General features: G+C 35.3%; 1 protein-coding gene across 3 annotated transcripts in view; it reads left to right on the plus strand.

The window, feature by feature from the left end:
• The first annotated feature begins 234 nt into the window (after positions 1-234).
• LOC121370489 (ADP-ribosylation factor GTPase-activating protein 2-like) overlaps positions 235-24,924 on the plus strand; it is a 35,028-nt gene continuing 10,338 nt past the window's right edge. For 2 of the 3 annotated variants that reach the window (XM_041495752.1, XM_041495751.1), the window contains exons 1-11: positions 235-341; positions 4,295-4,486; positions 5,599-5,730; positions 8,629-8,797; positions 9,318-9,445; positions 9,798-9,943; positions 10,903-11,031; positions 12,786-12,953; positions 15,084-15,260; positions 16,096-16,128; positions 24,795-24,909. In XM_041495752.1, coding sequence (XP_041351686.1) covers positions 270-341; positions 4,295-4,486; positions 5,599-5,730; positions 8,629-8,797; positions 9,318-9,445; positions 9,798-9,943; positions 10,903-11,031; positions 12,786-12,953; positions 15,084-15,260; positions 16,096-16,128; positions 24,795-24,909 — 1,461 coding nt within the window. In that variant the 5' untranslated portion in view covers positions 235-269. The remainder of the gene's footprint in view (positions 342-4,294; positions 4,487-5,598; positions 5,731-8,628; positions 8,798-9,317; positions 9,446-9,797; positions 9,944-10,902; positions 11,032-12,785; positions 12,954-15,083; positions 15,261-16,095; positions 16,129-24,794; positions 24,910-24,924) is intronic. The other variant, XM_041495753.1, reaches the window with a different exon arrangement.

Raw genomic sequence — 24,924 nt, forward strand, 5'->3', positions numbered from 1 at the left:
AGCAGTGGGTCATAACTTCAAAACATATGGTATGATTAAAAAAATTGTGTGTGGCCTTTACGAGTGGGTGTGGACGCTCACCATTTTTATTACTATTATTATTATTATTTTATGTGGCCTAATATATTATACATACTAGTTAGAAATTTTATTTTTTACAAAATTGACGTAGATTTAAAAACTTTTTATTTAATTTCCGGTAACATCTAATAATGGGTATAATCTACATTAACACCGGTCACATGACAAGTTAGAGAAACGTCATCAAAATGGCTGAACAACCAAGTAAAGCAGACATTACTACAATTTTTAAACGTTTACGATCTATTCCCGCAAACAAAGTAAGTGTTGCCTATAACACCAGGCATAGACTATGTCGTTGTTATATATTATTCGATTAAATAGTTTGTAACTGAACAAGATAATTTATAGAATTGGTTTGTAAAAACGCATATGCTACAAGTTCTTGAGTTAAGAGGTGTCATAATTCATATCAAACGTGTATTTAATTTATTCATTCATTTTATATGTTGTAGGATTTTAACCTTACCTTACTGTTAAGACAGAATTTTCCTGACAGTTTCAGTGAAACCTAATTCAAAAACATATATTTAAAAAACTTGTTTATTAATAATGGTTAAATCTGTTTTTTTAGACCTTGTGGTTTAATGGATTATCATTATGCCTTTATCACAATAAATTACTCTCCTACCTTTAATTTATAATTACCATCACATTTGCCCAAAATTTTGTCCAGACACAAATCGTGAATGTAGTGACACACATTCCACGTACATGACTGTAACGATGTCATCAACTTCACTGAGATCACATAATATGGCATAATACATGCATTTTTCTACCATTTGCCATTTTACTTTTTTGTGGAAAACTCTTCATGAGACTGATGAGTGGTGGAAGCCTTCGTAGTACATGACATAATTAATATCACGTTCGCGTTTATATCATGACGCGCTATGACGTTAGATTATCCTGACTTATCCGTACCCAGGAGAAACGGAGAAGTTTGATAAAAGTAGGCAAAGTGAACATTTATTGGTACATTTCGTAGTGTTTTGCTACATTCAGCATTCATCCGGAAAGTCTCCGAATTAAAGACTGTTCAAATTACCAAATGCTGAGAATTACTTCCGGTTATAAAATTTAAGTAAAACTAGTAAATATGTTCATTTAAACATGATAATATTAAATAAGTGACAATTAATATGTCATTGTAACATTAAAATAAAATTAATAAGTATTTTTTGCCTGGCTGGTCACTGCAAATAATGCGTCATGTTGATGTACAGTCTGGAGCCAAAGAAAAACTACAAGGTGGTATGTTGTAGCACTACACAAGTCGGTGTAGTCGGTGCAAATTGTTTTCTGAAATCGAATTAGCCCAAAATATTACTTTGATTTCTCACAACAGCTAATAACTTGGCAACGTGAGCCAAATTTAGGTGGGGAAAAAACCCCTCCATTTTGCTGTCTAAAATATGGCCTGGCTATTGGATGAAACCAAGCCTGGATATAACTGGTTGGTCACAGACGGGGTCCAGCACAAATTTGTCATTTGTCAAGCTTTGGCAGTCACAAACTTAACATTAGTGGTGAGGCAAAATGAAGTATTTCTCTGTTTAATTAGTCCAAAACGTACGTAGAAAGATATTCACTTAATGTGGGCCTTGCACTAGTGTTGACGCAGTTTGATGCAGTACGTTATGAAAATGCTATTCCCATGTCTATTAATAGACCTGAGCAAGCCCGATGATTCGATGTGGACAACGTATCTTTTGACATAAACATTTTACCCGTCTAAACTGAATAGTGGACGAATAATCAAGTGCCATTGTGTTTATTTAATGTAAGTTATTCCTCTGAAACCGCACAGTCATGTGGGTAGCAGTCATTATTTACCTTGGCCGAATAAACAGGTAGTGTGTTATATACATTCTCCGGGTTAGCTGTCAGTCTATATTTATCAACAGTACCTTAGCTTGTGTTGCGATTCTTACAAATGTCAGTTAACCTTTAGACTACCAGATTAATTTTTGATAAAAAACACTTTCAGTGGGTACAAGTTTATAATTTTTACTCACATAAATTCACTTCAATGTTTTATAAATACATTTATAATAAAGTTCATATTTGAATCAATAAGTGTTATTTTCATGGATTTTTCTCAATTATATAATATTTTAGATCAGTTAATGTTGATTAAAATTAGGCAAAAACAATTGAAAAAGTTGCGTTTACTTACAGGCATTTGTGGCCAGCTGTCCAGTATTTATGTCCGTTATTCCCAATAATAGCGACATCATTGTTGTCAAGTGAAAATACTTGCCGAAAACAAAAGTGCCGTCGGTGATGCTATCTACCTATGGCAATTTATATCTCAACAATGTCAATTGCCGTTGGTGCCTTCGTTAAATTCGAGCCCTGGGGACTCATTCTGCTTAGTTCATTTGTCTGACACTATACATACATACACACATGTACATTTAGAACTAACTTGCTATTAACTAATAAAAACTAAAAAGCCGGTGCACTTTTCATGAAAATTGTTCTAGGTTTCAGAATTAATTAAAATAATATTCTACCAGTTTGGACTATACTCAACCATGTCATAAGTTAGAATGATGCATAAATCTATCCATATTTACAAAGTGTTAATTTTGTGAACAAGTATAGCAAGGTATAATACAGTGTTAGAAATAAGCACTTTCAGACAAGCAAAATGTGCCTTGGTGGTTGTCCAATGGACAAGTAGAAATTTTTAGTGCAGTTTTATTTTGAGCAATCAAAAACATCCTGGTACTTGAATAAAACATTTATTTGGACAAGTGAAAACTTTGGCGGACAAGTACATTTCTAAATGTATTTGTCCGGTGGACCGGCGTCGTGGTTAGGCCATCGGTCTACAGGTTGGTAGGTACTGGGTTCAGATCCCAGTTGAGGCATCCATAACTGGTTCAACAAAGGCCATGGTTTGTGCTATCCTGCCTGTGGGAAGCAGACCTGTCAACCCTCCCGGATTCCGCGGGAGACTCCCGGTATTTCATCAAGTCTCCCGCGGGAAAAACGTTTCTCCCGGGAAATCGTTATTTTCTAAGCATAAAAAAAAATTCAAGCTACCGTGACTGTGTATTGACATTCAGTGTTGCCATATATAAAACTATCCAATTTAGTCCTAATAACACCTAATGTGATCTAGGCTTTAGCATGCATGGTTTACCACATTTAATCAACTGATGGTTCATGTAAATTTAAAGTTGCATGACAGACAGCTGCTTGTGTGACATATTGCAGTGATAGAAATAAGCAGAATTTTTCACTAGTCCACCGGACAAAGAAAGAAAGAAAGAAATGTTTTCTATAACGACGCACTCAACACATTTTATTTACGGTTATATGGCGTCAGACATATGGTTACGGACCACACAACTGGACCGTCGTAAAAGTTGTGACAGCAGAAAGTTGGCCAACATTCTGTTGGCAGTTGGTAGTCTGAGCCTTGCATTAAGAACGTCGGCTTTGCACATCAGTATCCCATTTCTTAACAAATTGCCAAGCATATATATCAACAGAAAGAAAGAAATGTTTTATTTAACGACGCACTCAACACATTTTATTTACGGTTATATGGCGTCAGACATATGGTTACGGACCACACAGATTTTGAGAGGAAACCCGCTGTCGCCACTACATGGGCTACTCTTCCGATTGGCAGCAAGGGATCTTTTATTTGCGCTTCCCATAGGCAGGATAGCACAAACCATGGCCTTTGTTGCACCAGTTATGGATCACTGGTCGGTGCAAGTGGTTTACACCTACCCATTGAGCCTTGCGGAGCACTCACTCAGGGTTTGGAGTCGGTATTTGGATTAAAAATCCCATGCCTCGAGTGGGATCCAAACCCAGCACCTACCAGCCTGTAGACCGATGGCCTGCCTCGATGATGCCACCGAGGCCGGTCCGTGGTAAATGACGTCGGGACCACCTGTAAATCAGTCGCAAACGACTGTTTTTTAAATGAATACAACAGTTCAGTTGAGTCATATAATGTGATCTAGAGTCATATAATGTGATCTAGGCTTTAGGATCATAAGAACATTAATCATATATTCCACTTGTACAGAGTCAACTTTGTTTTCTCAGTTGATAGTTGCATGCACAGAAAAATAATTGTGGTCAATTCTTATTTAAATATATATGCATGTATGTATAAACAGCTGTTTAGGAAACTACATGTGACTGCATATACGGAATAAATACTGTGTTTTCTTTTCAGCAATGTTTTGACTGTAATCACAGTAACCCAACATGGGCCAGTGTGACATACGGTGTCTTTCTGTGTATCGACTGCTCAGCTGTCCACCGGTCACTCGGTGTCCACATCACGTTCATCAGATCAACACAGCTGGACACGAACTGGACATGGCTTCAACTACGGGCGATGCAGGTTGGCGGCAATGCCAATGCTGTGAGTATATATGAGTTCATTTACAATAACAAACATCTGCTGTGTGTATTGACGAAATGCAAAATAAAATGCAACTAATACCAAAAAATCATAATTGATTTTAACTGTAATTAAACTATACAAATGTTGACGACATTGACTTCGTGAATCCATGGTTTTGCCTTTGTATGGTATGCAATAAGTATCCACAATTTGGCTTTGATATTATAGTCACCATCATTTGGGGTATATGTTTTTACGATTACATTTGTTTTAAACACAAGCTGATGCTTCGTCCAACAAAAAATGTCCAACACCAATTTCTTATTGCAACTTTTCAGTAATAAGGAAGCATTGTGGCTAAAGTTATTACAATTGTAGGGCTGTACAAAATGACATTTGAGTGGACCTGGTGATGCTGTTCATATTAAAAACAGTTGTGTGAGCTATGTGGTGTAGCTTTGTCATTTTTATTTCTGTAAAAGGTAGAGGAAATATTAAGTAAAAGTTTAAAGAGATTAAAGTTAAAAATTGTGCTATCCATCAAATTATATAACATATTTTTAATAATACAGCTACAGTCTGTCCCATCCTTTTACAAAAGTGTATTTTGTTAATAATTTCAGTTTAGTATGACGTAAGAAGTAAAAGTGTATTTTGTTAATAATTTCAGTTTAGTATGACGTAAGAAGTAAAAGTGTATTTTGTTAATAATTTCAGTTTAGTATGACGTAAGAAGTAAAAGTGTATTTTGTTAATAATTTCAGTTTAGTATGACGTAAGAAGTAAAAGTGTATTTTGTTAATAATTTCAGTTTAGTATGACGTAAGAAGTAAAAGTGTATTTTGTTAATAATTTCAGTTTAGTATGACGTAAGAAGACAAGTAAAAGTGTTTTGGAAATAAGAAGAAGAAAAAAAATGTGTATGCAAGTTGCAAAACAATCAACTCAGAAATAAATACTTTGTAGTAAATTCCATAGAATGAAAAAAAAGGTGATTATAGATGTATATTACATTATTAGGAAAATGAGATTCTGAAAATAAACAGCCATAGTCAAATCTTGTAAATTGTACTTGATATTGCTTGCATACATGTATGTATTCGTATTTAAAGAAGATAATGTGATTTCAGTATGCGTTTTTCCATCAACATGGATGCGACTCGACTGACGCCCAGAAGAAATACCATAGTCGGGCGGCTCATCTGTACCGAGAGAAGCTTCTCACTCGCACACAGAATGCCCTTAGATTACATGGGACAAAGGTATTCATTTACAGCCCAGCACTCACACACAGAATGTCCTTAGATTACATGGGACAAAGGTATTCATTTACAGCCCAGCACTCACACACAGAATGCTTTTAAATTACATGGGACAAAGGTATTCACTTAGAGCCCAGCACTCAAACACAGAATGCTCTTAGATTACATGGGACAAAGGTATTCATTTACAGCCCAGCACTCACACACAGGATGCCCTTAGATTACATGGGACAAAGGTATTCACTTAGAGCCCAGCACTCACACACAGAATGTCCTTAGATTACATGGGACAAAGGTATTCATTTACAGCCCAGCACTCACACACAGAATGCTTTTAAATTACATGGGACAAAGGTATTCACTTAGAGCCCAGCACTCAAACACAGAATGCTCTTAGATTACATGGGACAAAGGTATTCATTTACAGCCCAGCACTCGTACACAGAATGCCCTTATATTACATGGGACAAAGGTATTCACTTAGAGCCCAGCACTCGCACACAGAATGCCCTTAGATTACATGGGACAAAGGTATTCACTTAGAGCCCAGCACTCACACACAGAATGTCCTTAGATTACATGGGACAAAGGTATTCATTTACAGCCCAGCACTCACACACAGGATGCCCTTAGATTACATGGGACAAAGGTATTCATTTACAGCCCAGCACTCACACACAGAATGCTTTTAAATTACATGGGACAAAGGTATTCACTTAGAGCCCAGCACTCAAACACAGAATGCTCTTAGATTACATGGGACAAAGGTATTCATTTACAGCCCAGCACTCACACACATAATGCTTTTAAATTACATGGGACAAAGGTATTCACTTAGAGTCCAGCACTCACACACAGAATGCTCTTAGATTACGAGTTACATGGGTGAAACATTTGGTAATTTTTATATAGGCTTAGAGAGGAAACCTGTTAAAATTGTCCATTAGTAACAATGGATCTTTTATATGAATTAATGTTAGACCTAAAATAATTGGATTTTAAAAAAGTGTCTGCGGTCAGTCTAGGATCGATTCCCGTCATGTCCATTAGACTATTTCTCAGTCTAGCCAGTGCACCACGACTGGTATATCAAAGGCTATGGTATGTGTTGTCCTGTCTGGGATTATGCATATACAACATACCTTGCTACTAATGAAAAAATGTAGCGGGTTTCCTCTCTTAGAATATATGTCAAAATTACCTAATGACATTCAATAGCCGATGATTAATAAATCAGTGTGTTCTAGTGGTGTCATTAAACAAAACAAACTTTAACATTATTTGGAAGTATTTCAGCAGGGATTCTAGAATTTTTATAAAATCCACTAGCCATGGGATCAGTAATTAATTTTTTTTTTTTTACTAACCATGATTAAAAATCCACTATCCCCATTTTACTTTAAAGTAAACATAATCTTACTAATAGTTATAATCAGATATATCCCCAAAGAGGGAGATAGAGTTTAAAAACACTAAGATTGGGAAGGTATTAGTGGGGCCAGGATATTGATCAGAGTTCCTGCCAGAGGGTAAAACGGGTAAGGTGCCATATTCAAATGTTTTTTCAGAATATATTTTTTTAAGTTGACGTTTTGACAAAAAAAAGTTCCAGATGAAACACTGTTCATATTTACAAAATAAGAATTAAATGCAGCAATTGACAACTTTTTTTTAACTAGCCGTCAGGGATGGTAATAATAGTTATTTACTAGCCCAACATTGAATATCACTAGCCACAGGAGTGGAACTACCATAATCTAGAACCCTATATTTCACTATAAAATAATTTTCCTGCATGTTTCGAACATTCTATCAACCATACGGGGGAGAAGTATTAACAATATCATTTTATAGTAATTTTTTGTCTTTTCTGGCACATGCTTCAACTTTTGCTTTTACCTCCAACATTATGGTTTCGCATTTAACTCCATTTCTCACAAACGATTTAAGTCCTAGACAAATGAATATTGGTTGTTTATACAGGGAACACTTTGTTTTTAAAATTTTTGATTAGCAACATTTCTAATCAAGTTAAAATTGACTAGCAGCTACTGTTTAATGTTTTAAAATTGAGTAGTGATCTCTGAAACTTGAATAGCGAATCGTGACGCGATACTGAACAAAATCATCCCTATTTATAGATGCACTTGTGTCTGTTTATCACTATGCTTGTTGATATCTTGTTCACTTCAATTAAAATTGTTTAATGTTTAGCTCATTGTCAAGTTTTTTCCTTTATGGTCTTTCTTACAAACTGTAAATCTTAGAACAATAAAACTTGGTTTATACTTACATCTGTAAATGTTTGTCTGAATGCATGTTACAAAATAAACAAAAATTAATGTGGCAGGGCTAGCTCTGAGTGAGCAAAATGTTTCGCCAAATATCTATTAAACTTCAAAGATTGTAGAATTTTCCAGTTACTTTCTAAAAAATGTCAATGTTTACATGAAATTATTTCGCCAAATTCAAATAAAATTTGCCAACAACTTTCAAAATTCGCAATTGGTAAATTTGGTGAGTGCCAGAGCTAGCCCTGTGTGTTTTTTTTTGTAATTTAATTTTTTTAAAGTATTTAATATTTAATTCATATTTCTTTTTAACAATGACACACATTAACATGCACATCTATGGATGTAACTGAGTTATACTGAATACATCTATGGTAGGCGAGACACTTATTTTAGCTTAATTTTTGTAATAATTAAATGTTAAAACATTTTACTCACTTCTCTCTTTGAGTAACAAATGGTACTGAGGTTATATAACATTATGTTTATCCGTCCTGTCTGTACATTTATGTGACAGCTCAAAGACATTTCTGCTTTATACTCTGTTTTATATCCGTTTCATGGTTTTACCAGACTAAATGCTTTAAGATGTTCATGTACATTTCAGCTTCATATAGATTCAGTGAAAGAGCCTACATCACCGAGAGAGAAAGAAGAGGATTTCTTTAATGCACACACCAAGATAGAAGAGCCAGTTCCCGCTTCAATTGCTGACGGCGAAAAGCTTTTCTCCACTCCAAAACCTGTTAGCAACGGAAATGCTAGAAGTACAAAAGGTGACATCAAAATTGTGTTGTCAAAATGAAATGTAATTTTTATATATTTTTAAAAATTATTATTCTGTGACCTGACCTCTCGACCTATTTGCAATTTATATATATTTTTAAAAATTATTATTCTGTGACCTGACCTCAACCTATTTGCATTTCCTCCTCTAACAGTGGACTGGTCCGAATATAGCTACAATCTTCTCTTGCATCATGGGTTAATGTTTCTTTCAGTTTGATACATTTGTAGTACAGATGAAATATGGAATTACAAAAACTGCTTGGGTATTGGTAAACATTCGTTCATTGTATTACATAAAAAGAATGTATACATTTCAGAATTATATAATAATGCTGTCCTGTCTACGGGAAGTTCATATAAAAACATCACTTCCTGCTATTCAGTACGAGTAACCTATGTGGCAACAAATAGCCAAATGTAAAAATAACCATTATATGACGTTAGGCACCAAATATGCTTGTAATGTGCTCAGCTGTTGTTAAAGCAACATTCTTTTCTTTCCTATAGACATAGACCCAAATGAAGGACCAAAAGTGGACCACGTTTTGAGTATGTCCCCAACTGAGGCTATTGCAGTTGCCGAGCCGAGGAAGACAATTATTGGAGCTAAGAAAACTGCAGCAGCAAGGAAAGGAGTGAGTGTTCATCCAGATATTGTAAATGTGAAAATGTTACTATTTTAGAGGATCTAGCGAGGCCACACAAGACCCTAATATTTCATAATGCTGTGTTTGACTTTTATGGCGATTTACCCATTTTTGACAGTTATAGCCCTTGAACTTAGGAGATAAGAAAAAAAAAATTCCGGATGTTTTTTTTTCGCAATGCATTGAGATGTTGAGCTGAAATTTGGTATATAGTTTGACTTTCATGACGATTTATCTATTTTTGTCAGTTATGACATCAAATAGTCAATGATTAATAAATGAAGCTGCTCTAGTGGTGTGATTAAACAAAACAAACTTTAACTTTACTCATTATTTGCAGAAGAGTGGGTTTGGAGCTCAGAGAGTGAAGACCAACTTCAATGAGATTGAGAACCGAGCCCAGCAGCTGGACAAGGAGCGCGAAGACTTGGTCAAGATGAACGAAGTTAAAAATGTCAAAACAAAAGAAGAACAGGAGACACAAATGTAACTTGCTTAATTTTTCTCTCTTGATATTAATATTGGGCATCACATTTTTTCTGTAATTGTTAGAACAGGATGTAGCTCAGTGGTCAGGGTTTCTGTCAGAGGGTATTATGGATATGGTGCCATACCCAGATTTTTTTGGCAGATTAAAAAAACCAAAACCTTATTGACAAAATTAATTACTCTTGTCATTAATGTATAATTTTCTTAACCCTAAACATAACCCATTTTCTTTCTGGGTAAGGCCTCTCATACCCCTTGTTGACTGGTTGCATTTAATTCCATAGTACCACACCCAAAAATTTCTTTCTGACAGAAACACTGGTGGTAAAGTGCTTGCCTGAGGTCACAGGATTAAAACATCCAGACCAACATATAATCCTAATCTTATACACACTCTCTCTCTCTCTCTCTCTCTCTCTCTCTCTCTCTCTCTCTCTCTCTCTCTCTCTCTCTCTCTCTCTCTCTGTTTTATTAATCCCACATTAGGGGATCACTTTACAAACATCTTTATTGTTTTAAATCTTTATTAAAATAATATTAAAACTTTGATCGGTACAGCAAAACCGGAATTGCCCGCGAATGCATGTCAGACTGACAACATGAGTTGGCTTGTATTTTGAATAAACTTTTTTGTAACCAAATAATGAGAGGCAAAATAAGGAGTATGTTTTTCCACAAAGTCGACCAACCAACACACAACGATATATGGTAACCAAGCTTTCCTTTTTTCTTTCTTTTTCTTTTCTTTTTTTTGAAGGGTGTAGTGCCGCGTGGCCGCCCTCCTTTAATTTTCACCCAGCGAGAAAACTGAATTTGTAAAGATAAGAATCTGGAATATAAGGTTATTTTCTCCAAAGTGTGTATAGTGTTTTGTGGTATCAACTTAGTAGAAAATTAAAATCACTTGTGACTAGAATATTGGGTTTAGATTTTTTTTCCTTTTTTTTTTCTTATAGGGCCTCCATGAGACTAGCCTACAAAGATATGAGTTTGGAACGCAAAAAACAGGAAGACAAGTTAAAGGCGGCTGATCCACAGAAAGCAGTACAGTTTGAAAGACTGGGCATGGGGTTTGCTGGCAATAAGTAAGAATGGTGGATGAATTCTTTATTAGTCCCCTACCAGTCCAACCAGAGTGAACTATAGGTTTCGTGTCTGTCCGTCTGTCCATCTGTCCCTGAAATTTTGTGTATAGATTTATTTTGTACATTCACAGATCAAGTTTGACTTTCATGGGGATTTACCCATTTTTAACATCTACTTACAGCCAGATCATTTCATTTTCATCTCAGTTTTCATGCTTATATCCAATTAAGGTTCAAGCATGCTGTCCTGGGCACACACCTCAGCTATCTGGGCTGTCTGTCCAGGACAGTGGGTTAGTTGGTTAGTGAGAGAGAAGATGGTGTAATGGTCTTACACCTACCCATTGAGCCCTAAAGAATTTGCTTTTGGTTGGAGCCGGTACCGGGCTGCGAACCCTATACCTACCAACCTGTAGTCTGATAGCTTAACCACTGCACCACCGAGGCCGGTACAGCCAGATCACGTTTGACATTCAAAGGGGATTTATTCAAGGGCCATAACTCTGTCAAAGATGGAATTTATTTATGTTTCAGTTGTGACCATTGAATTTAGAGCCCAGAAGGAAGCCGAAATTAGGTTATTTCTTGGCCTGTAATATGGTTTCCCATTCATATCATGTGATCATAGGAAAGTTTTAGCAGTCATTCGTTCATGGTATTATTTCCAAAGGGAATATCCTGTGGTTTTAGGCTTATTCAACACCTGTTCCTGTCCTTGTTCTTTGGTGACAAGATTGCAGTAACTCCAGGGCTTCTAGAATTTTTATAAAATCCACTAGCCATAGGATCAATCATGTTAAAAATTTACTAGCCGCGATTAAAAAAATCACTAGCCCTACTTTACATTAAGTTAATACATCTTAACAAAATAATAATACAAATCAGATAGAAGGAGATAGAGCTTAAAAACACTAACATTGGGGGGTTGGGGCAGGATATTCATATATTAAACAAAATAGAATTTAACTAACATTTGACCTCCTTTTTCTCTCTAGCCATAGGGCAAGGCAATAGTACTTATTTACTAGCCGAACATTGAATATCACTAGCCATGGGAGTGGGGCTACGATAATCTAGAAGCTCTGAACTCCCTACTTTTTGTCAAAGTATTCCAGAGTTTTTAATGGATGAAAATTCATACAGTGAACAGGTCAGGGAAATACTAACTAGTAAAGTCATTGCATATGGTATAGAGCATATTAAAAGTGCTTTAAACGGTTACTTATTTAACTACGAATAATTTTAATTTAAAGGGACACTCTTGAGTATGCTGCGTTATAAGATGTTTCTAACTAATAAAATATTTCTACGATTAAACTTAATATTAAATATATTTTCTTGTTTAGAATATTAGTGTCTGTATATTCAATGCGTTTTTGGTCGTCTTAATATTTGTAAGAAGCTCGAACTGGATTTTGTTTTCAAATAATTTTGTACATACGATTTTTTTTTTTTTTTTTTAGGAAATAAAATGAAATTTAACCTAGTATAAATATTAGAACCATCAGTACATGTTTAATATACAGCCACTAAAATTTTATGCAGAAAAATGTATTTGATATGTAATTACAATTATTAAAAAGTCTCTGTTAGTCGATAACATCTTAAAAATTGCAGCAAACTCAGGAATGTCCCTTTAAGTGTTGTGCACTGTAGTTTTTAAGGGTGTATTGGTCATTCTGGTCTTCCGGAAGTACTATGATGGTAAATTATTAATACACTTAATTGAAATATTGTTCACTGGTGTTTTTCAGAGGTATTAGCCATTCTGCAGTGTTTGACATGCAGACGATAGAACAGGAGTCGCCACATGACAACGACAGAGGTGGCGGGCGCTATGGGCGCAAAGCCAACAAGTGGGGTCGAGATAAAGATTTCTTTGAGGACGAAATTGAGATGTTTGGAGGTGGCTTTTCTAAAGGGTTAGCTTTTTTTAAATTATACAGCATTTTTATTATGCAACATTTTCATTATAAAGCATTTCCACAAAAGATTTTTGTTGTACAATACTTTTTTTATAGGCCCATAGCTATTTTATCTTATATTAACCCTTTCCGACTATAGCACGGGAAATCCCGTTTTAAAAAAAAAAAATCACCATTCAGACAACAGAACGGGAAATCCTGTTGTGTGTTTTCAGTTTGTATTTACCACCAAATTTGTCACAGGTTGACATGCGCAATAGAGGCAGTGCTAACAACAACATCCTGTAGAAGTGTTACATGGTTTGCCATGAGAATGTGCTCATTTGTTCGGAACTTTTCAGCCTATTTGGTATAGCTGTTCTGTTAACTACAATGGCGACATCCATTTTCTATAAGACCGGCCTCGGTGGCGTCGTGGCAGGCCATCGGTCTACAGGCTGGTAGGTACTGGGTTCGGATCCCAGTCGAGGCATGGGATTTTTAATCCAGATACTGACTCCAAACCCTGAGTGAGCGCTCCGCAAGGCTCAGTGGGTAGGTGTAAACCACTTGCACCGACCAGTGATCCATAACTGGTTCAACAAAGGCCATGGTTTGTGCTATCTTGCCTGTGGGAAGCGCAAATAAAAGATCCCTTGCTGTCTGTCGTAAAAGAGTAGCCTATGTGGCGACAGCGGGTTTCCTCTAAAAAAAAATCTGTGTGGTCCTTAACCATATGTCTGACGCCATATAACCGTAAATAAAATGTGTTGAGTGTGTCGTTAAATAAAACACTTCTTTCTTTCTTTCCATTTTCTATAATACAACCTTCACAGAAAATTACTGTGATAGTGATGTTTTATCGTAATGTAACAGTGATAATTCCGTTGGAATTCCACTAGCTGAAATACTATCACGAATTCAAGATGACATACTACTTTAGAGATTTGCACGTGGTCAGAAAGATTTTCTAAATGGGTTTATTCATTTACACATTTTCGTAGAAATTTGGTATGTTTTTATAATCAGTGATTTTGTTTAATATACCTCTATATATGTATAATAATGAGCTTCTTCTCATAGAAAATTGATTTACGTTTACAAATATGCTTGAACCAGTTTTCTACTATGAATAATAAATAAGTTATCATCAAAAAACCATCTGTAAATTTATTCTTTGTTTAACCAGAGCTCGAACTTAAGAATGTGTCTCCCACGGCAATTTTTGAAATAATTGCCATTGCTGAAACGACCACCCGACGGCAATTTTGAGCCTGCCTTTGGCAATATATTTTTTAAAGTGACATTTGCAGCAAATAAACATGATTGAAAGGTTATTTTGTTGTATATAAACATTCAGACAAGTAAGTGTTGAATATTGGCAATTAATGTACACCAGGTGTATACATTTTGCCATTTTTGGGGAGTTTTACTGACGGCACAAAAGTGCCGTCGATGATGCTCTCTACCTACGGCAATGTATATCTCAATGACGGCAGTTGCCGTTGGTACCGCCGTTAAGTTCAAGCCCTGTTTAACTGTCAAATATATCAATTCCTGGGGCACTTTGAAGACAATGGGTTAACAAGTCTGAAAGGGTTAATACAACCTGCTTAATATTTAAGTTGGGTTCGATATGTAAAAGTGTTTTTTAAACACACTTTTACGAATTTTGAACATAATTTTCTTGGAACATGTTTTGTCCGGTTGCTTGTAGTAATGCATAGCTAAGACTGGAATAGCCATGTCATGCTATGACGTCACTTCCCAAAATTACATTATTGGTTGGTCATATGAGTACACAAAATATTTTCTCATTCCAGACATCATTCTGTCCAAATATTAACTAACTGATATGTTATTTTTTTTACTTTGACTTCTCACTTAACACATACACAAATAGGGAAATATCAGGAATGTAATTTTTTAGCTTTCTAATTGACTTTTGCTTTTCTTTCTTTTTTTATCAAATAATTTTCACAAATTATAATCTGGTCTAACATAGAAAAATTATTTTTTATTTTATTTTTTATTTAATAGGTGTCAAATCACTGCAGTTAAAATAAAGTAGGTTACTCATTACAATGTATCTTCTAAAAAGGATTAGAGAATGCTAATTGTTGACAGTGTGTAATTTTCTTGTTCCAGTTTTGGTGATGGTTCCTATGGTTCTAAGAAAGACTCCTATGGTGACAGTTCATATGGTTCGAAAAACGATGACTTTGGAACCTGGGGCAACCCAAATAAGGGAGGCTCGTGGGACATAGACAGATTTGAAAGTAAACAGAGCAAGTCTGAAACAATGGCGTCTAAGCAAGACGATAGGTATGGTAGCAATTGGTGACTGGTCTTCCTTGCATGTCACGTAACATATAGTTGAGCACACACTGTTTTAAATCTCTGCAAGCTGCTACATGCCAATTTAACTTAGTTATGAACGTATTTTTTATACCTTAAGTGTAAAATAAAGATCCGTGTGTAACACTCCTTGTCTTGTGTCAGTTTGTTGTGTCTTTTCATGTTTATGTATTTTCAAATGTCGATTTTTTTTTAATGTTGTCAGTCCATTGTTTATGTCAAAGCTGCTGCTCAAGTTTTGACGTACATTTTTAAAATTTTGAATTACAACAAACATCAGGATTGCCAGAAAACTGTTGAATATTCCAAAATATTTCATTTAAGCAAAGAGTTTTAGCTATGTGTTATTTAATAGTGTAATAGGTGAAAATAACTTGCCAGGGCAAGCTCTGGGTGAGCAGAACATTTGCCAAATCATCAATTTGAACTTTGATAGATGCTGGGGTCTCCTATAATTCTCTCAACCACGTATTGAAATAACAACCAGGATAGTATACCAAATAGCTGAAGTTTAACATGTGCTGAGGTGTCATTAAACAAACACCTCTTTCCTTTCATTTATTAACAAACATACAGAGATACAAAAATAAAATAAAATCCATGTATGATTCAAATGTAAAAAATTAGAGGATGAAAATGGAAAATTTAGAATTAATGATTTTATTTTTTTATTTTTTTGTTTTATTTATTAAATTTGTTTTACTCTAAAATACATCTTAATTTTTATACTTAGTATACTACTGATATTATATTAGATAACTGTTTAGGTTAGTGTTGTTAACTTGGCTTTTTTTGTTCCAAGCAATCCTGAACCAATGGAAACTGATGATGATTGGTAACTATCTTCTGCTTATTGATGCAAAAAAAAAAGTGCACCAAATTTCCTATAGCGTATAGAACTTTTATCACTGTTATCACTTACCTGTTAAATTTGTAGGAAAATAATGTTGTTTGTATTGAAACCATATATTTATCATGCTACCCAATCTTTTTGTGTTTATAGAAACATTAGTTTTTTATTTTCTCAATCCTTTGGTGTTTATTAAAAAATGTTTTGTTTGTCCATTTGTGTTCATAGAAAATTGTTTTTTCATCCCTTGGTGTTTATAGAAAGTTTTTGTTTACCCACATCACCCATCTTATGTTGAAGCTTAACATTACAGTGATGTCACAGGGTAGGATAATGAACACAGGAAATGGTTTTTTCCAACTTGTAATTTTAAACAAATGGTAAACTAGACATTTTTGCAATTAATAAAAAGGTTTACCAGCACTAGACATTGTATCATGATTATAATTTTAATTTTAGTTGACATTTTGAGGTTTTTGGGGTGTGGTTTTTGTTTTTTTTGTTTTTTATTATTTGGCATGATACTTCATGTAATAAAAAGCATGATTAATAATAATAATAATAATAATAATAATAATAGCTTAAATGATGTTATAAAGCTACATGTAGTTTTGTTTGGTCACAGTATATATACACGTAAATGATTTTGGATGTACCCTGTGACATACCTGTATTTAATTGATGTGGTGCAGTAATCCTTATTGTAATGCACGTACATTTTATATCTGCTGGTTTAGTGAGACTGATGGCAAGATACGTAAATATGAAATAGCTTATTTACTGTTACAAGGATAGGATTCTTGTTTTGAAATTAATGTGTAGGTGATGTGGGCCCCGTTCCATTTTTCGATCGTGCTAAGATCACCTTAAGTGCGTTATGTACTAAATGTGATCTTAGTGCTAAGATCGCTTCATGGAACGGGTCCTTGGAGGTATGACAAGTGAAATGTCTGATAGAATGCAGAAAATGGGCAACAAACCACAAAAAGTGTTTAATATTTTTCAGGACAAATTTATATCATTTAACAAAGAAAGACGTAAATCTAGTGTGTCATCACATTTTCTTATTTTCACATCAAAGAATTGGGTAAATGGTGGAGGGCATTTGTGTTGATCCTGTTTGCAATAAAAGGGGAATTCTGCTTGCAAGCTCTGGAGAGTTTCATATCCTACATTTGTTTGGTGTTTTTAAAATTTATTTATAACGTTTTTGATGTAAACGTCGATTTGTTTCTAAAGTTGAATCTACACACAAAACACTTTATATAGTGACCACCTGTTGATAAAAGGTAATTAGGTGTATATAAAATGATTCCATACATACACCAAAATGTAAAATGTACATGTTCAAATGTATTCTTGATGCTTGTTGGTGAAAAGGAGTTTACTGTTTTTAAAAGTAGATTTCTGTTTGGCAACCTTTGCTAGTGAGTTTAGTGTAGGCAATAGTTTCAGATATCTGTGGTTGCATTTGTAGGGGCAGTGGAGAACTGTGTCCATTTACTTTTAAGTGACTGATCAGGATACGAAATGATAGCAGATGTAATATCCTATTTAATACCTATTATTTATTTATTATACTTGATTTTAATTTAGTCTCTGAACCCATTTGACTGACATTCTGGTAAGTTTGTAGTGTATGACATCATATGGGTAATATAATATAGGGTCTGTTTCTGTCTGTTTGTCTGTCCCATGTATGATTTTCTGGACTCTTTTCGCTTAAAAATATTGAGCTGAAATTTTGTGTATTGCTTCAGCATGTAGAGTTACAAGTAATTTCATTTCAACTTATTTCCGTGCTTATATCCAATCAAGGTTCAAGCATGCTGTTCTGGGCACACACTTCAGCTATCTGGGCTGTCTGTCCAGGACAGTGGTTAGTGAGAGAGAAGAGGGTGTAGTGGTCTTACACCTACGCACGGAGTCATTAAATCTTGCTCTGTGTGGGATCTGGTACCAGGCTGCAAACCTTGTACCTACCAGCCTTATGTCTGATGGCTTAACCACGACACCACCGAGGTCGATGTTAAGATGGGGATATGCCCATTTTTGACGAGTTATGGCCCTTGAACTGAGGAGATAAGAAAATTTGTTGGGTATGCATGGTAGGCAACATGTTCATGTATTGCTTTAGCAGTACTCTCGGAATGCTTGTTTAAAAGTGCACTTTTAACATTTATTACTGGGATCAGTCTACAGTATTCTATAAATATAACATCTGCCATTGGTTACTTTTTGGGAGGAGGGGTGTCTGAAGTATAAAGGTTTAAACAAAATAAATAATACAAGTGAGTATAATTTATCTCTTCTTTTCTTTCCTGTTTTTTTTTTTCCTTCTTTTTTTTTTCTTCTTTTTTTTTGGCAGAGGTGGGGGTTATTTACACATTTACTAAATGTGGAACAAACAAAAGAAAGTTTACATGTGAAGGCACATTTTTACAACAAGGTCAGTAAATGTATATATATTTTTTTAACTGAACATGTTAAATGAGCTGCTGTGAAAATACAAATGGGAATAAAGGACATACTTTGCTTATTTGTACAGCATTCGATAAATTACTCCTTTTTTTTTCTTTTCTTTTTTTTCTACATAGAGGTTGTTACCAGAGTGTTTTTCGGTATCGTCAATATCATATATTAGGAATAAAAATTGTATTATGCGAGCCTCTGGCGAGCATAATACATTATTTTTATTCCTAATATATGATATTGACAATACCGAAATACACGAGGGTAATAATCTCTTTATCATATAAGCTCAAGCTTAATACAACATGTTTTTGTAAACTGTACATGCAACTTTAATTCCAGTCCGCCATTACTAGATATTCAAATGACGTAAGAATATGTAGTGCGGTGTATTTTTGAATGGAAATGACGTCAAACTTGAATGACGTCATTTTGGATGTCCTTACATCAAAATAAAGTTATGCCTAAAGTTATTTGTTTTCTAAACGCTGGACAGCTTTCAGTGTCAAATTACCATTGAAATGTTTTTATTTGATGACTACGAATGCATACATCAATCACGGAGTGTCACCCAAGTACGTTTGCTTAAATGTCAATAAACCTAGTGCCGAGACCTTGACTAATTTACATCTAATTTGCAAAGTTATCAAATTCTTAAAGTATGTGATCTGAAGAATATCACATACTTTGATTGCACTGAAAATGTAAGATATATGATAAATATTTGTATTAACAAGTACATTGATCAAACGTAGAGATACCCAGCTACTTTGCTGGTGCAGTAGAAACTGTATAGTCCCAACCTCAACTTTGATCTCTAGAAACAAACAAAAACAGATTCTGATCATTATGTTGCCAGATATTATTGTGAGATACCTGTATCCATTGACTGCCATGTCCATATTTATCCAAACCATAATCCCCTAAGCAAGAATACCAATCTGACCCTTGTTGATGATAATATTAGCTGACATCTTGATTAGATGTAGCACACTGACAAGAAAAGTGGTGAGGTCAGAATGTCATAAAAAGGTAAATACACATGTACATGTATACATGAAGACACACACAGTGCTTTGAATTCAACAGACTGTAACTAATCTTTTTCATAAGGGCAGTCCCAGAGGCAGAGGCATTTTTTGTATAGTGAAACCTGTCTGTACTGGACTTTTAAAGAAACTGCAATTCTGTTAAAACTGGCCAAGTTTCATGGTCTAAATCTTCTAAATTCTAAAACACGACCCTCTAAACTCCAGATCCTGACTAAAGTGGATAAATATCAGGTCCTCGGTGTGATCCGGGTTCGACATGTGTTACTGTATATTGTATACCGACCACCTAGAAAACAACATTTTATTTAAACAAAGTATGGTTGGGGAAAATATGCTGAAACAGCCAGGCCTAAAATAATTGTGTAGTTCTTGCTTACCCTCCCCTCTACCCCCATCAGATACTTCTGGAATGACCCCTAATATCCCCTGACTGACTGGTTTAACAAAGATCACATTGCATAAAATAGGTTTTAGATTTAAAAAGAAGACCAAACCTGTTGTTATGAAGTAAAGAATTTGTATGGTGAACCATGAAGGGAAACGCCGACCCCCCCCCCCCACACACACACACACACACTCAGATGACCAGGGCAGGGCTTGAAATAGGAAGTAAAATATGCCCTGCTGTTAATTGTTTTTAATTAGCAGGCTGAAAGAAATATGCTATGCCAAGAAAAAAATATGGCCTACTGGATAAAAAAGATAGCACAGGGTGAAGTGAGGGTTTGGTATAGTGTGTGAAAAATTATGACCTCTGAGATGTACTTTAGGCATTATGGAATTAAAATATAACAGAATTAACAGTTAAATAGCAGATGAGGTAATCGTACGAACATCTCTCTATGGAAAAAAATTACCTGCGATATTTTGGTGGTTTTCTGTTTCACTTGCAAGGTCTAAAAAATGGACTGCGGCCTGCTGTTTCAAGCCCTGGACCCAGTTGTTCATAGTATTTTCCCTACAAACAGTTGCTATTGTTTCATTAATTACCCAATAGACCTCTTTCACATTCCCATTGCGCATGTGTGCGAAGAGTACCGTCCCTTGCCGAATTGGACGGTATCGAGGCTATATACAAATTGGGGGGCATGATCGACAGTTGTCATGAGCGTCGTGAGTAGCTTCGTAGGAGCTGTGAATCTCTAGCGACTAACGTACATATTTCTTATAAGATGGTAAAATGGCTGCGAAAAATGATCTACTTAAGTTTACATCGGAATGGCTTAAGACCAAAAGTAGTGAAACATTAACTTAGATGAAGTCTCTGGAGCTGCCTGTCATGGGTATTTTAACAATGCAAAATTAAAAGATTCATACAATAAAATTAACTTTAGTGGAATGTGTTTGCTACTTTTAATAAATTAGAATTATAGTTAAATATTCACGCGGATTTCCAGTGATGTTTAATTCTCCACATGTATCAATATTTAAAATTTAATAAACTATGCCTCCCCTTCCCCCTAAAAACCCCAACAAAACCCCTAACTAACATAGACGTTTATCACAGCTCTTTTCCCCCTTATCATTTCATTAAAAAAAAGACAGTCGTACAACTACTAATCAATGTTACATGTCTGTCTAAATTATTTATTTATGTATTTATTTATTTACTTACTTATTTTTTTATTTTATTTTATTTAATTTTCACTATCATTTATATCAGATACATACAACTTCACTTGAAATAATATCTGATATTTACGAAGTTTTAAAACATATATGAGCCGTCACACACGAAAACCTACAATTTAGCATGATGCTAGAAACCAAGTAAACGCGGCTCAAAGTTTGTCGTCACGTGTAAACGCGGGAGTAAAAGTTGACATGCTGTTTGCGTTGTTTGTTTTGAAGAATTTAGAAGATGACATCTTTACATGAAGATCAGTTTGAAGTAAACATATATCTGTATGTACAATAGTGTTTGGTTACTATTTTGTATCATGTACCTGAGAACTTTGGTCGAGATCGTTAGCGATACCATCAGTACTTTGATACACATTTACAAGCATATATATATATAACCCCTTGCCAAACAATGATATGACGCCGGTTACACTTGAGAATAATACACAAACTTTGGTGCGAAATATACGTTAACAAGTTGCATTAAGTTGTGGTATGCATGTAAAATAGCCTGGTCACAGAGCCACGACAAGAAACCGTTTGTTTTTAGTCGTACCAATGTATTTATAATAAATGATATATGGCAGACTTCTCATACAAACAGGATAGCATACACGACGTCCTTTGATGGGTCATTGGTTGGGACAGAAAATAATCAAACTGGCCCACTGAGGAGGATCGAACCTTCAGCAAATGGAACCTCAGACAGACGTTCTTGCTATGTTATCCTGGTCATTTGGGGACAAGGACTTCTAGATGTAAAATCCTTTTTTTTCATTTCAGCGGAACCCTCAATCCTGCGTGGGGGGCTCGTCCGATCCCTCTTTCTCTCCTCTCTCCCCCCCCCGGCTACGGGCCCTAACGTGGTACTTAATATGTTTGCTTCAAACATTCAAATGAAGTACCTTATGACTGCGCATAATAAACCCTCATGAGTTTATAATAAAGAGACCATCCTGAGTTTGTAGCTATATTATCAAGCTGTCGGCTAGTCTAATTTGTTATAAATAAAACTTACATCTTTCTTAGGTTAAATAATCTTGCTTCGAATTTAAATAGCTGTTTATGCAATACAGTTACATTTCTGACCATTCTAAGGTCGGTAGCAACCGAGACGTTGGAGGGGGGACTATAGCCCACTTTTATAAACCCGGTTTAAAATATGGCTTTTGCCCCCCACCTCTACAGATTGTGCCCTCTGCCCTCTTCCAACTCCAGATATCGTTCCTACGGGCTCGATTGTAATGTTTTATATACCATAGCTCAAATATTATATGTATCATTTAATTTTATTCCAAATACCGAATTATTTTTTAAATAACTTGCTGAAAAGAAATCCCAACAAGAATCCTGAATGTATTTATCTGTATAACGCATCATGTTAAATACAATAAATATCTGCATATATACACGCGCGCGCACATTAATATTATTTCAGCCCATATCCGATATTTATTGCGTACGAATCCGAACCGATGGTTTGTCGGGCGTTAACAACCAAATATTTTTTTTTTCGTGATAAGCAATAATTCACAAATGTCTCCCAATAAGTCTTGTTGGATGTCGACAGAATTTTCGGGTTCCCTACTGATAGAATAATTAATCATGGAGATATTCACATTCTTATTGTGTGGCCTCCCATTGTCTATGCCCCCCAACTTGTCCACAGTCTATTTTTGTGAGATCTCGCGTGAGTTTGCGATTTGCATCCTCGAGTTACCCCGCCACAGGCACCTGCGCAGTGGAATGTGAAAGAGGTCTATTGCATTTCCACAAATTTTGTTTAGTAAAATAAAATGGCATTCTCTTTTTTTCTCTCTCTCTCTTTTTTGTTTTCCTTTTCTGGGTTTTTTTTTTTGTTTGTTTTCTTTTTGGTTTTGGGGGGGGGGGGGAGGTGTGCACATTCAATGAAGGAAGTGTACAATATATTTGTATACATTGTTTAGAAAACCTGCTGAAGTTAACTTCATATTGTCATACGTGAATGAATAGGTTATTGGCTGTTCTGATCAAGTACATTAGGCCAAAAAAAAAAATATGTGTGTTTCAGGTTTCATATCTGGAAAAAATAGGGTAGGTGGGTAGGAACTTTTTTTTTTAAACTGTGTTCTTGACATACTGCATATAACCTGTCTGCAAAAATTGCGGTAGATGTTGGTGGGTTTTTTTGGGGGGGGGGTTTTGGTAGTCAAATTTGTTTAGGGTCGCAGCGTAAAAAATTAGGGTCGGTCGGGAAACCGGAAACACACAATTTTTTTTTTTTACACCTTGTACATTTGTTTGTACTCAAGTGGTCAAATACTAAACACTTTTTTAAAAATCTGTTAGCAGCTGGATGAATCCAACAGTTCTGTATTTATTAAAAACTACAAATCTGTTGAGCGTGCAGGTACTGTACGTGTGTGTGTAGTTAACAGATGAAGCCATCTTTATACCATGTTTTGTTTGTTTTTCGCGGTCGCTCTAAGACCGATCCCCGTTGTTGGACCCATTGGGCTAATTTTTGTTCCAGCCAATGCTCCATATCTGGTGTAACAATGGCCATGGTATGTACTATCCTGTTGGATGGTGCATATAAAAGATCCCTTGCAGCTAATCGAAAAGAGTAGCCCACAACAGTGGGTTTCCTCTCTCGGTATCTTGTGGTCTTTAACCATATGTCTGACACCATATAACCATAAATAAAATGTGTTGAATGTGTTGTTAAATGAAACATTTCCTTCTTCTTTACGCCATATAACCATAAATAAAATGTGTGAGTGTGTTGTTAAATAAAAAAAATAAAAAAGAAGAGTTCTTCTTTTGTTTGTTTATATACTGTCAGTGTTTCTGCCAGAAAGAAATTTTTGGTATGGCGCTATGGAATTGAATGCCTCCCCCAGAACAAAAATGGGTTAAGTTTAGGGTTACGGTTAAGAAAATCCTACAGTAAAGATAAGAGTAATTAATTTTGTCAAAAAGTTAACTTTAAAAAAACTAAACAAAAAATCTGCAAAAATATTTGGATATGGTGCCATACCCATTTTACCCTTTGGCAGTAACCCTGACTGTAGCATGGTTACACACTGACCTGTATAAAATTACACCAGCACATTGTTGAAAGTATCATGAAAGTAACAACATGCATGCTAAAATAAAATGATCGTCTTTTTTTTTTTTTTTTTAATTTAAGTGTTCTTGTAAACATGCCTTTTATGAGAGTATATGTCACATAAATAATATTGTAATGGAATCGGAAAAAATTATAAGTAACTATACATTTAAGTTTGGAGGTATAACTCATAATTACACTACAATAATAGGTACAATGGTCAACCTGTGGTAACGGCTTGATTTAGAATATGCATGAGATATTGGTCCAAGTTTGCATTTTTATTTTTAGGATAATAAATTCATAGACTCCTAAGTGTGCATGGTTTTTATGTTGCTACATGTATGTTGAAAAAATGGTGGTGGTTTGGCCACATTAGTTTTCTTGGCATTAACAAGTTATCTCCCTTGCAGGCCAAGCCGGAACCGGAAGACGTACGAACCCGCTACCTCGACAGAAGCACAGCAACGTTTTGGCAGTGCGAAGGCCATTTCTTCAGACACATACTTCGGAAACAAAGACCCTGATGTAAGTTTTATCCGA

This window comes from Gigantopelta aegis, chromosome 4, assembly GCF_016097555.1.
Source record: "Gigantopelta aegis isolate Gae_Host chromosome 4, Gae_host_genome, whole genome shotgun sequence".
Lineage (NCBI taxonomy): Eukaryota > Metazoa > Mollusca > Gastropoda > Neomphalida > Peltospiridae > Gigantopelta > Gigantopelta aegis.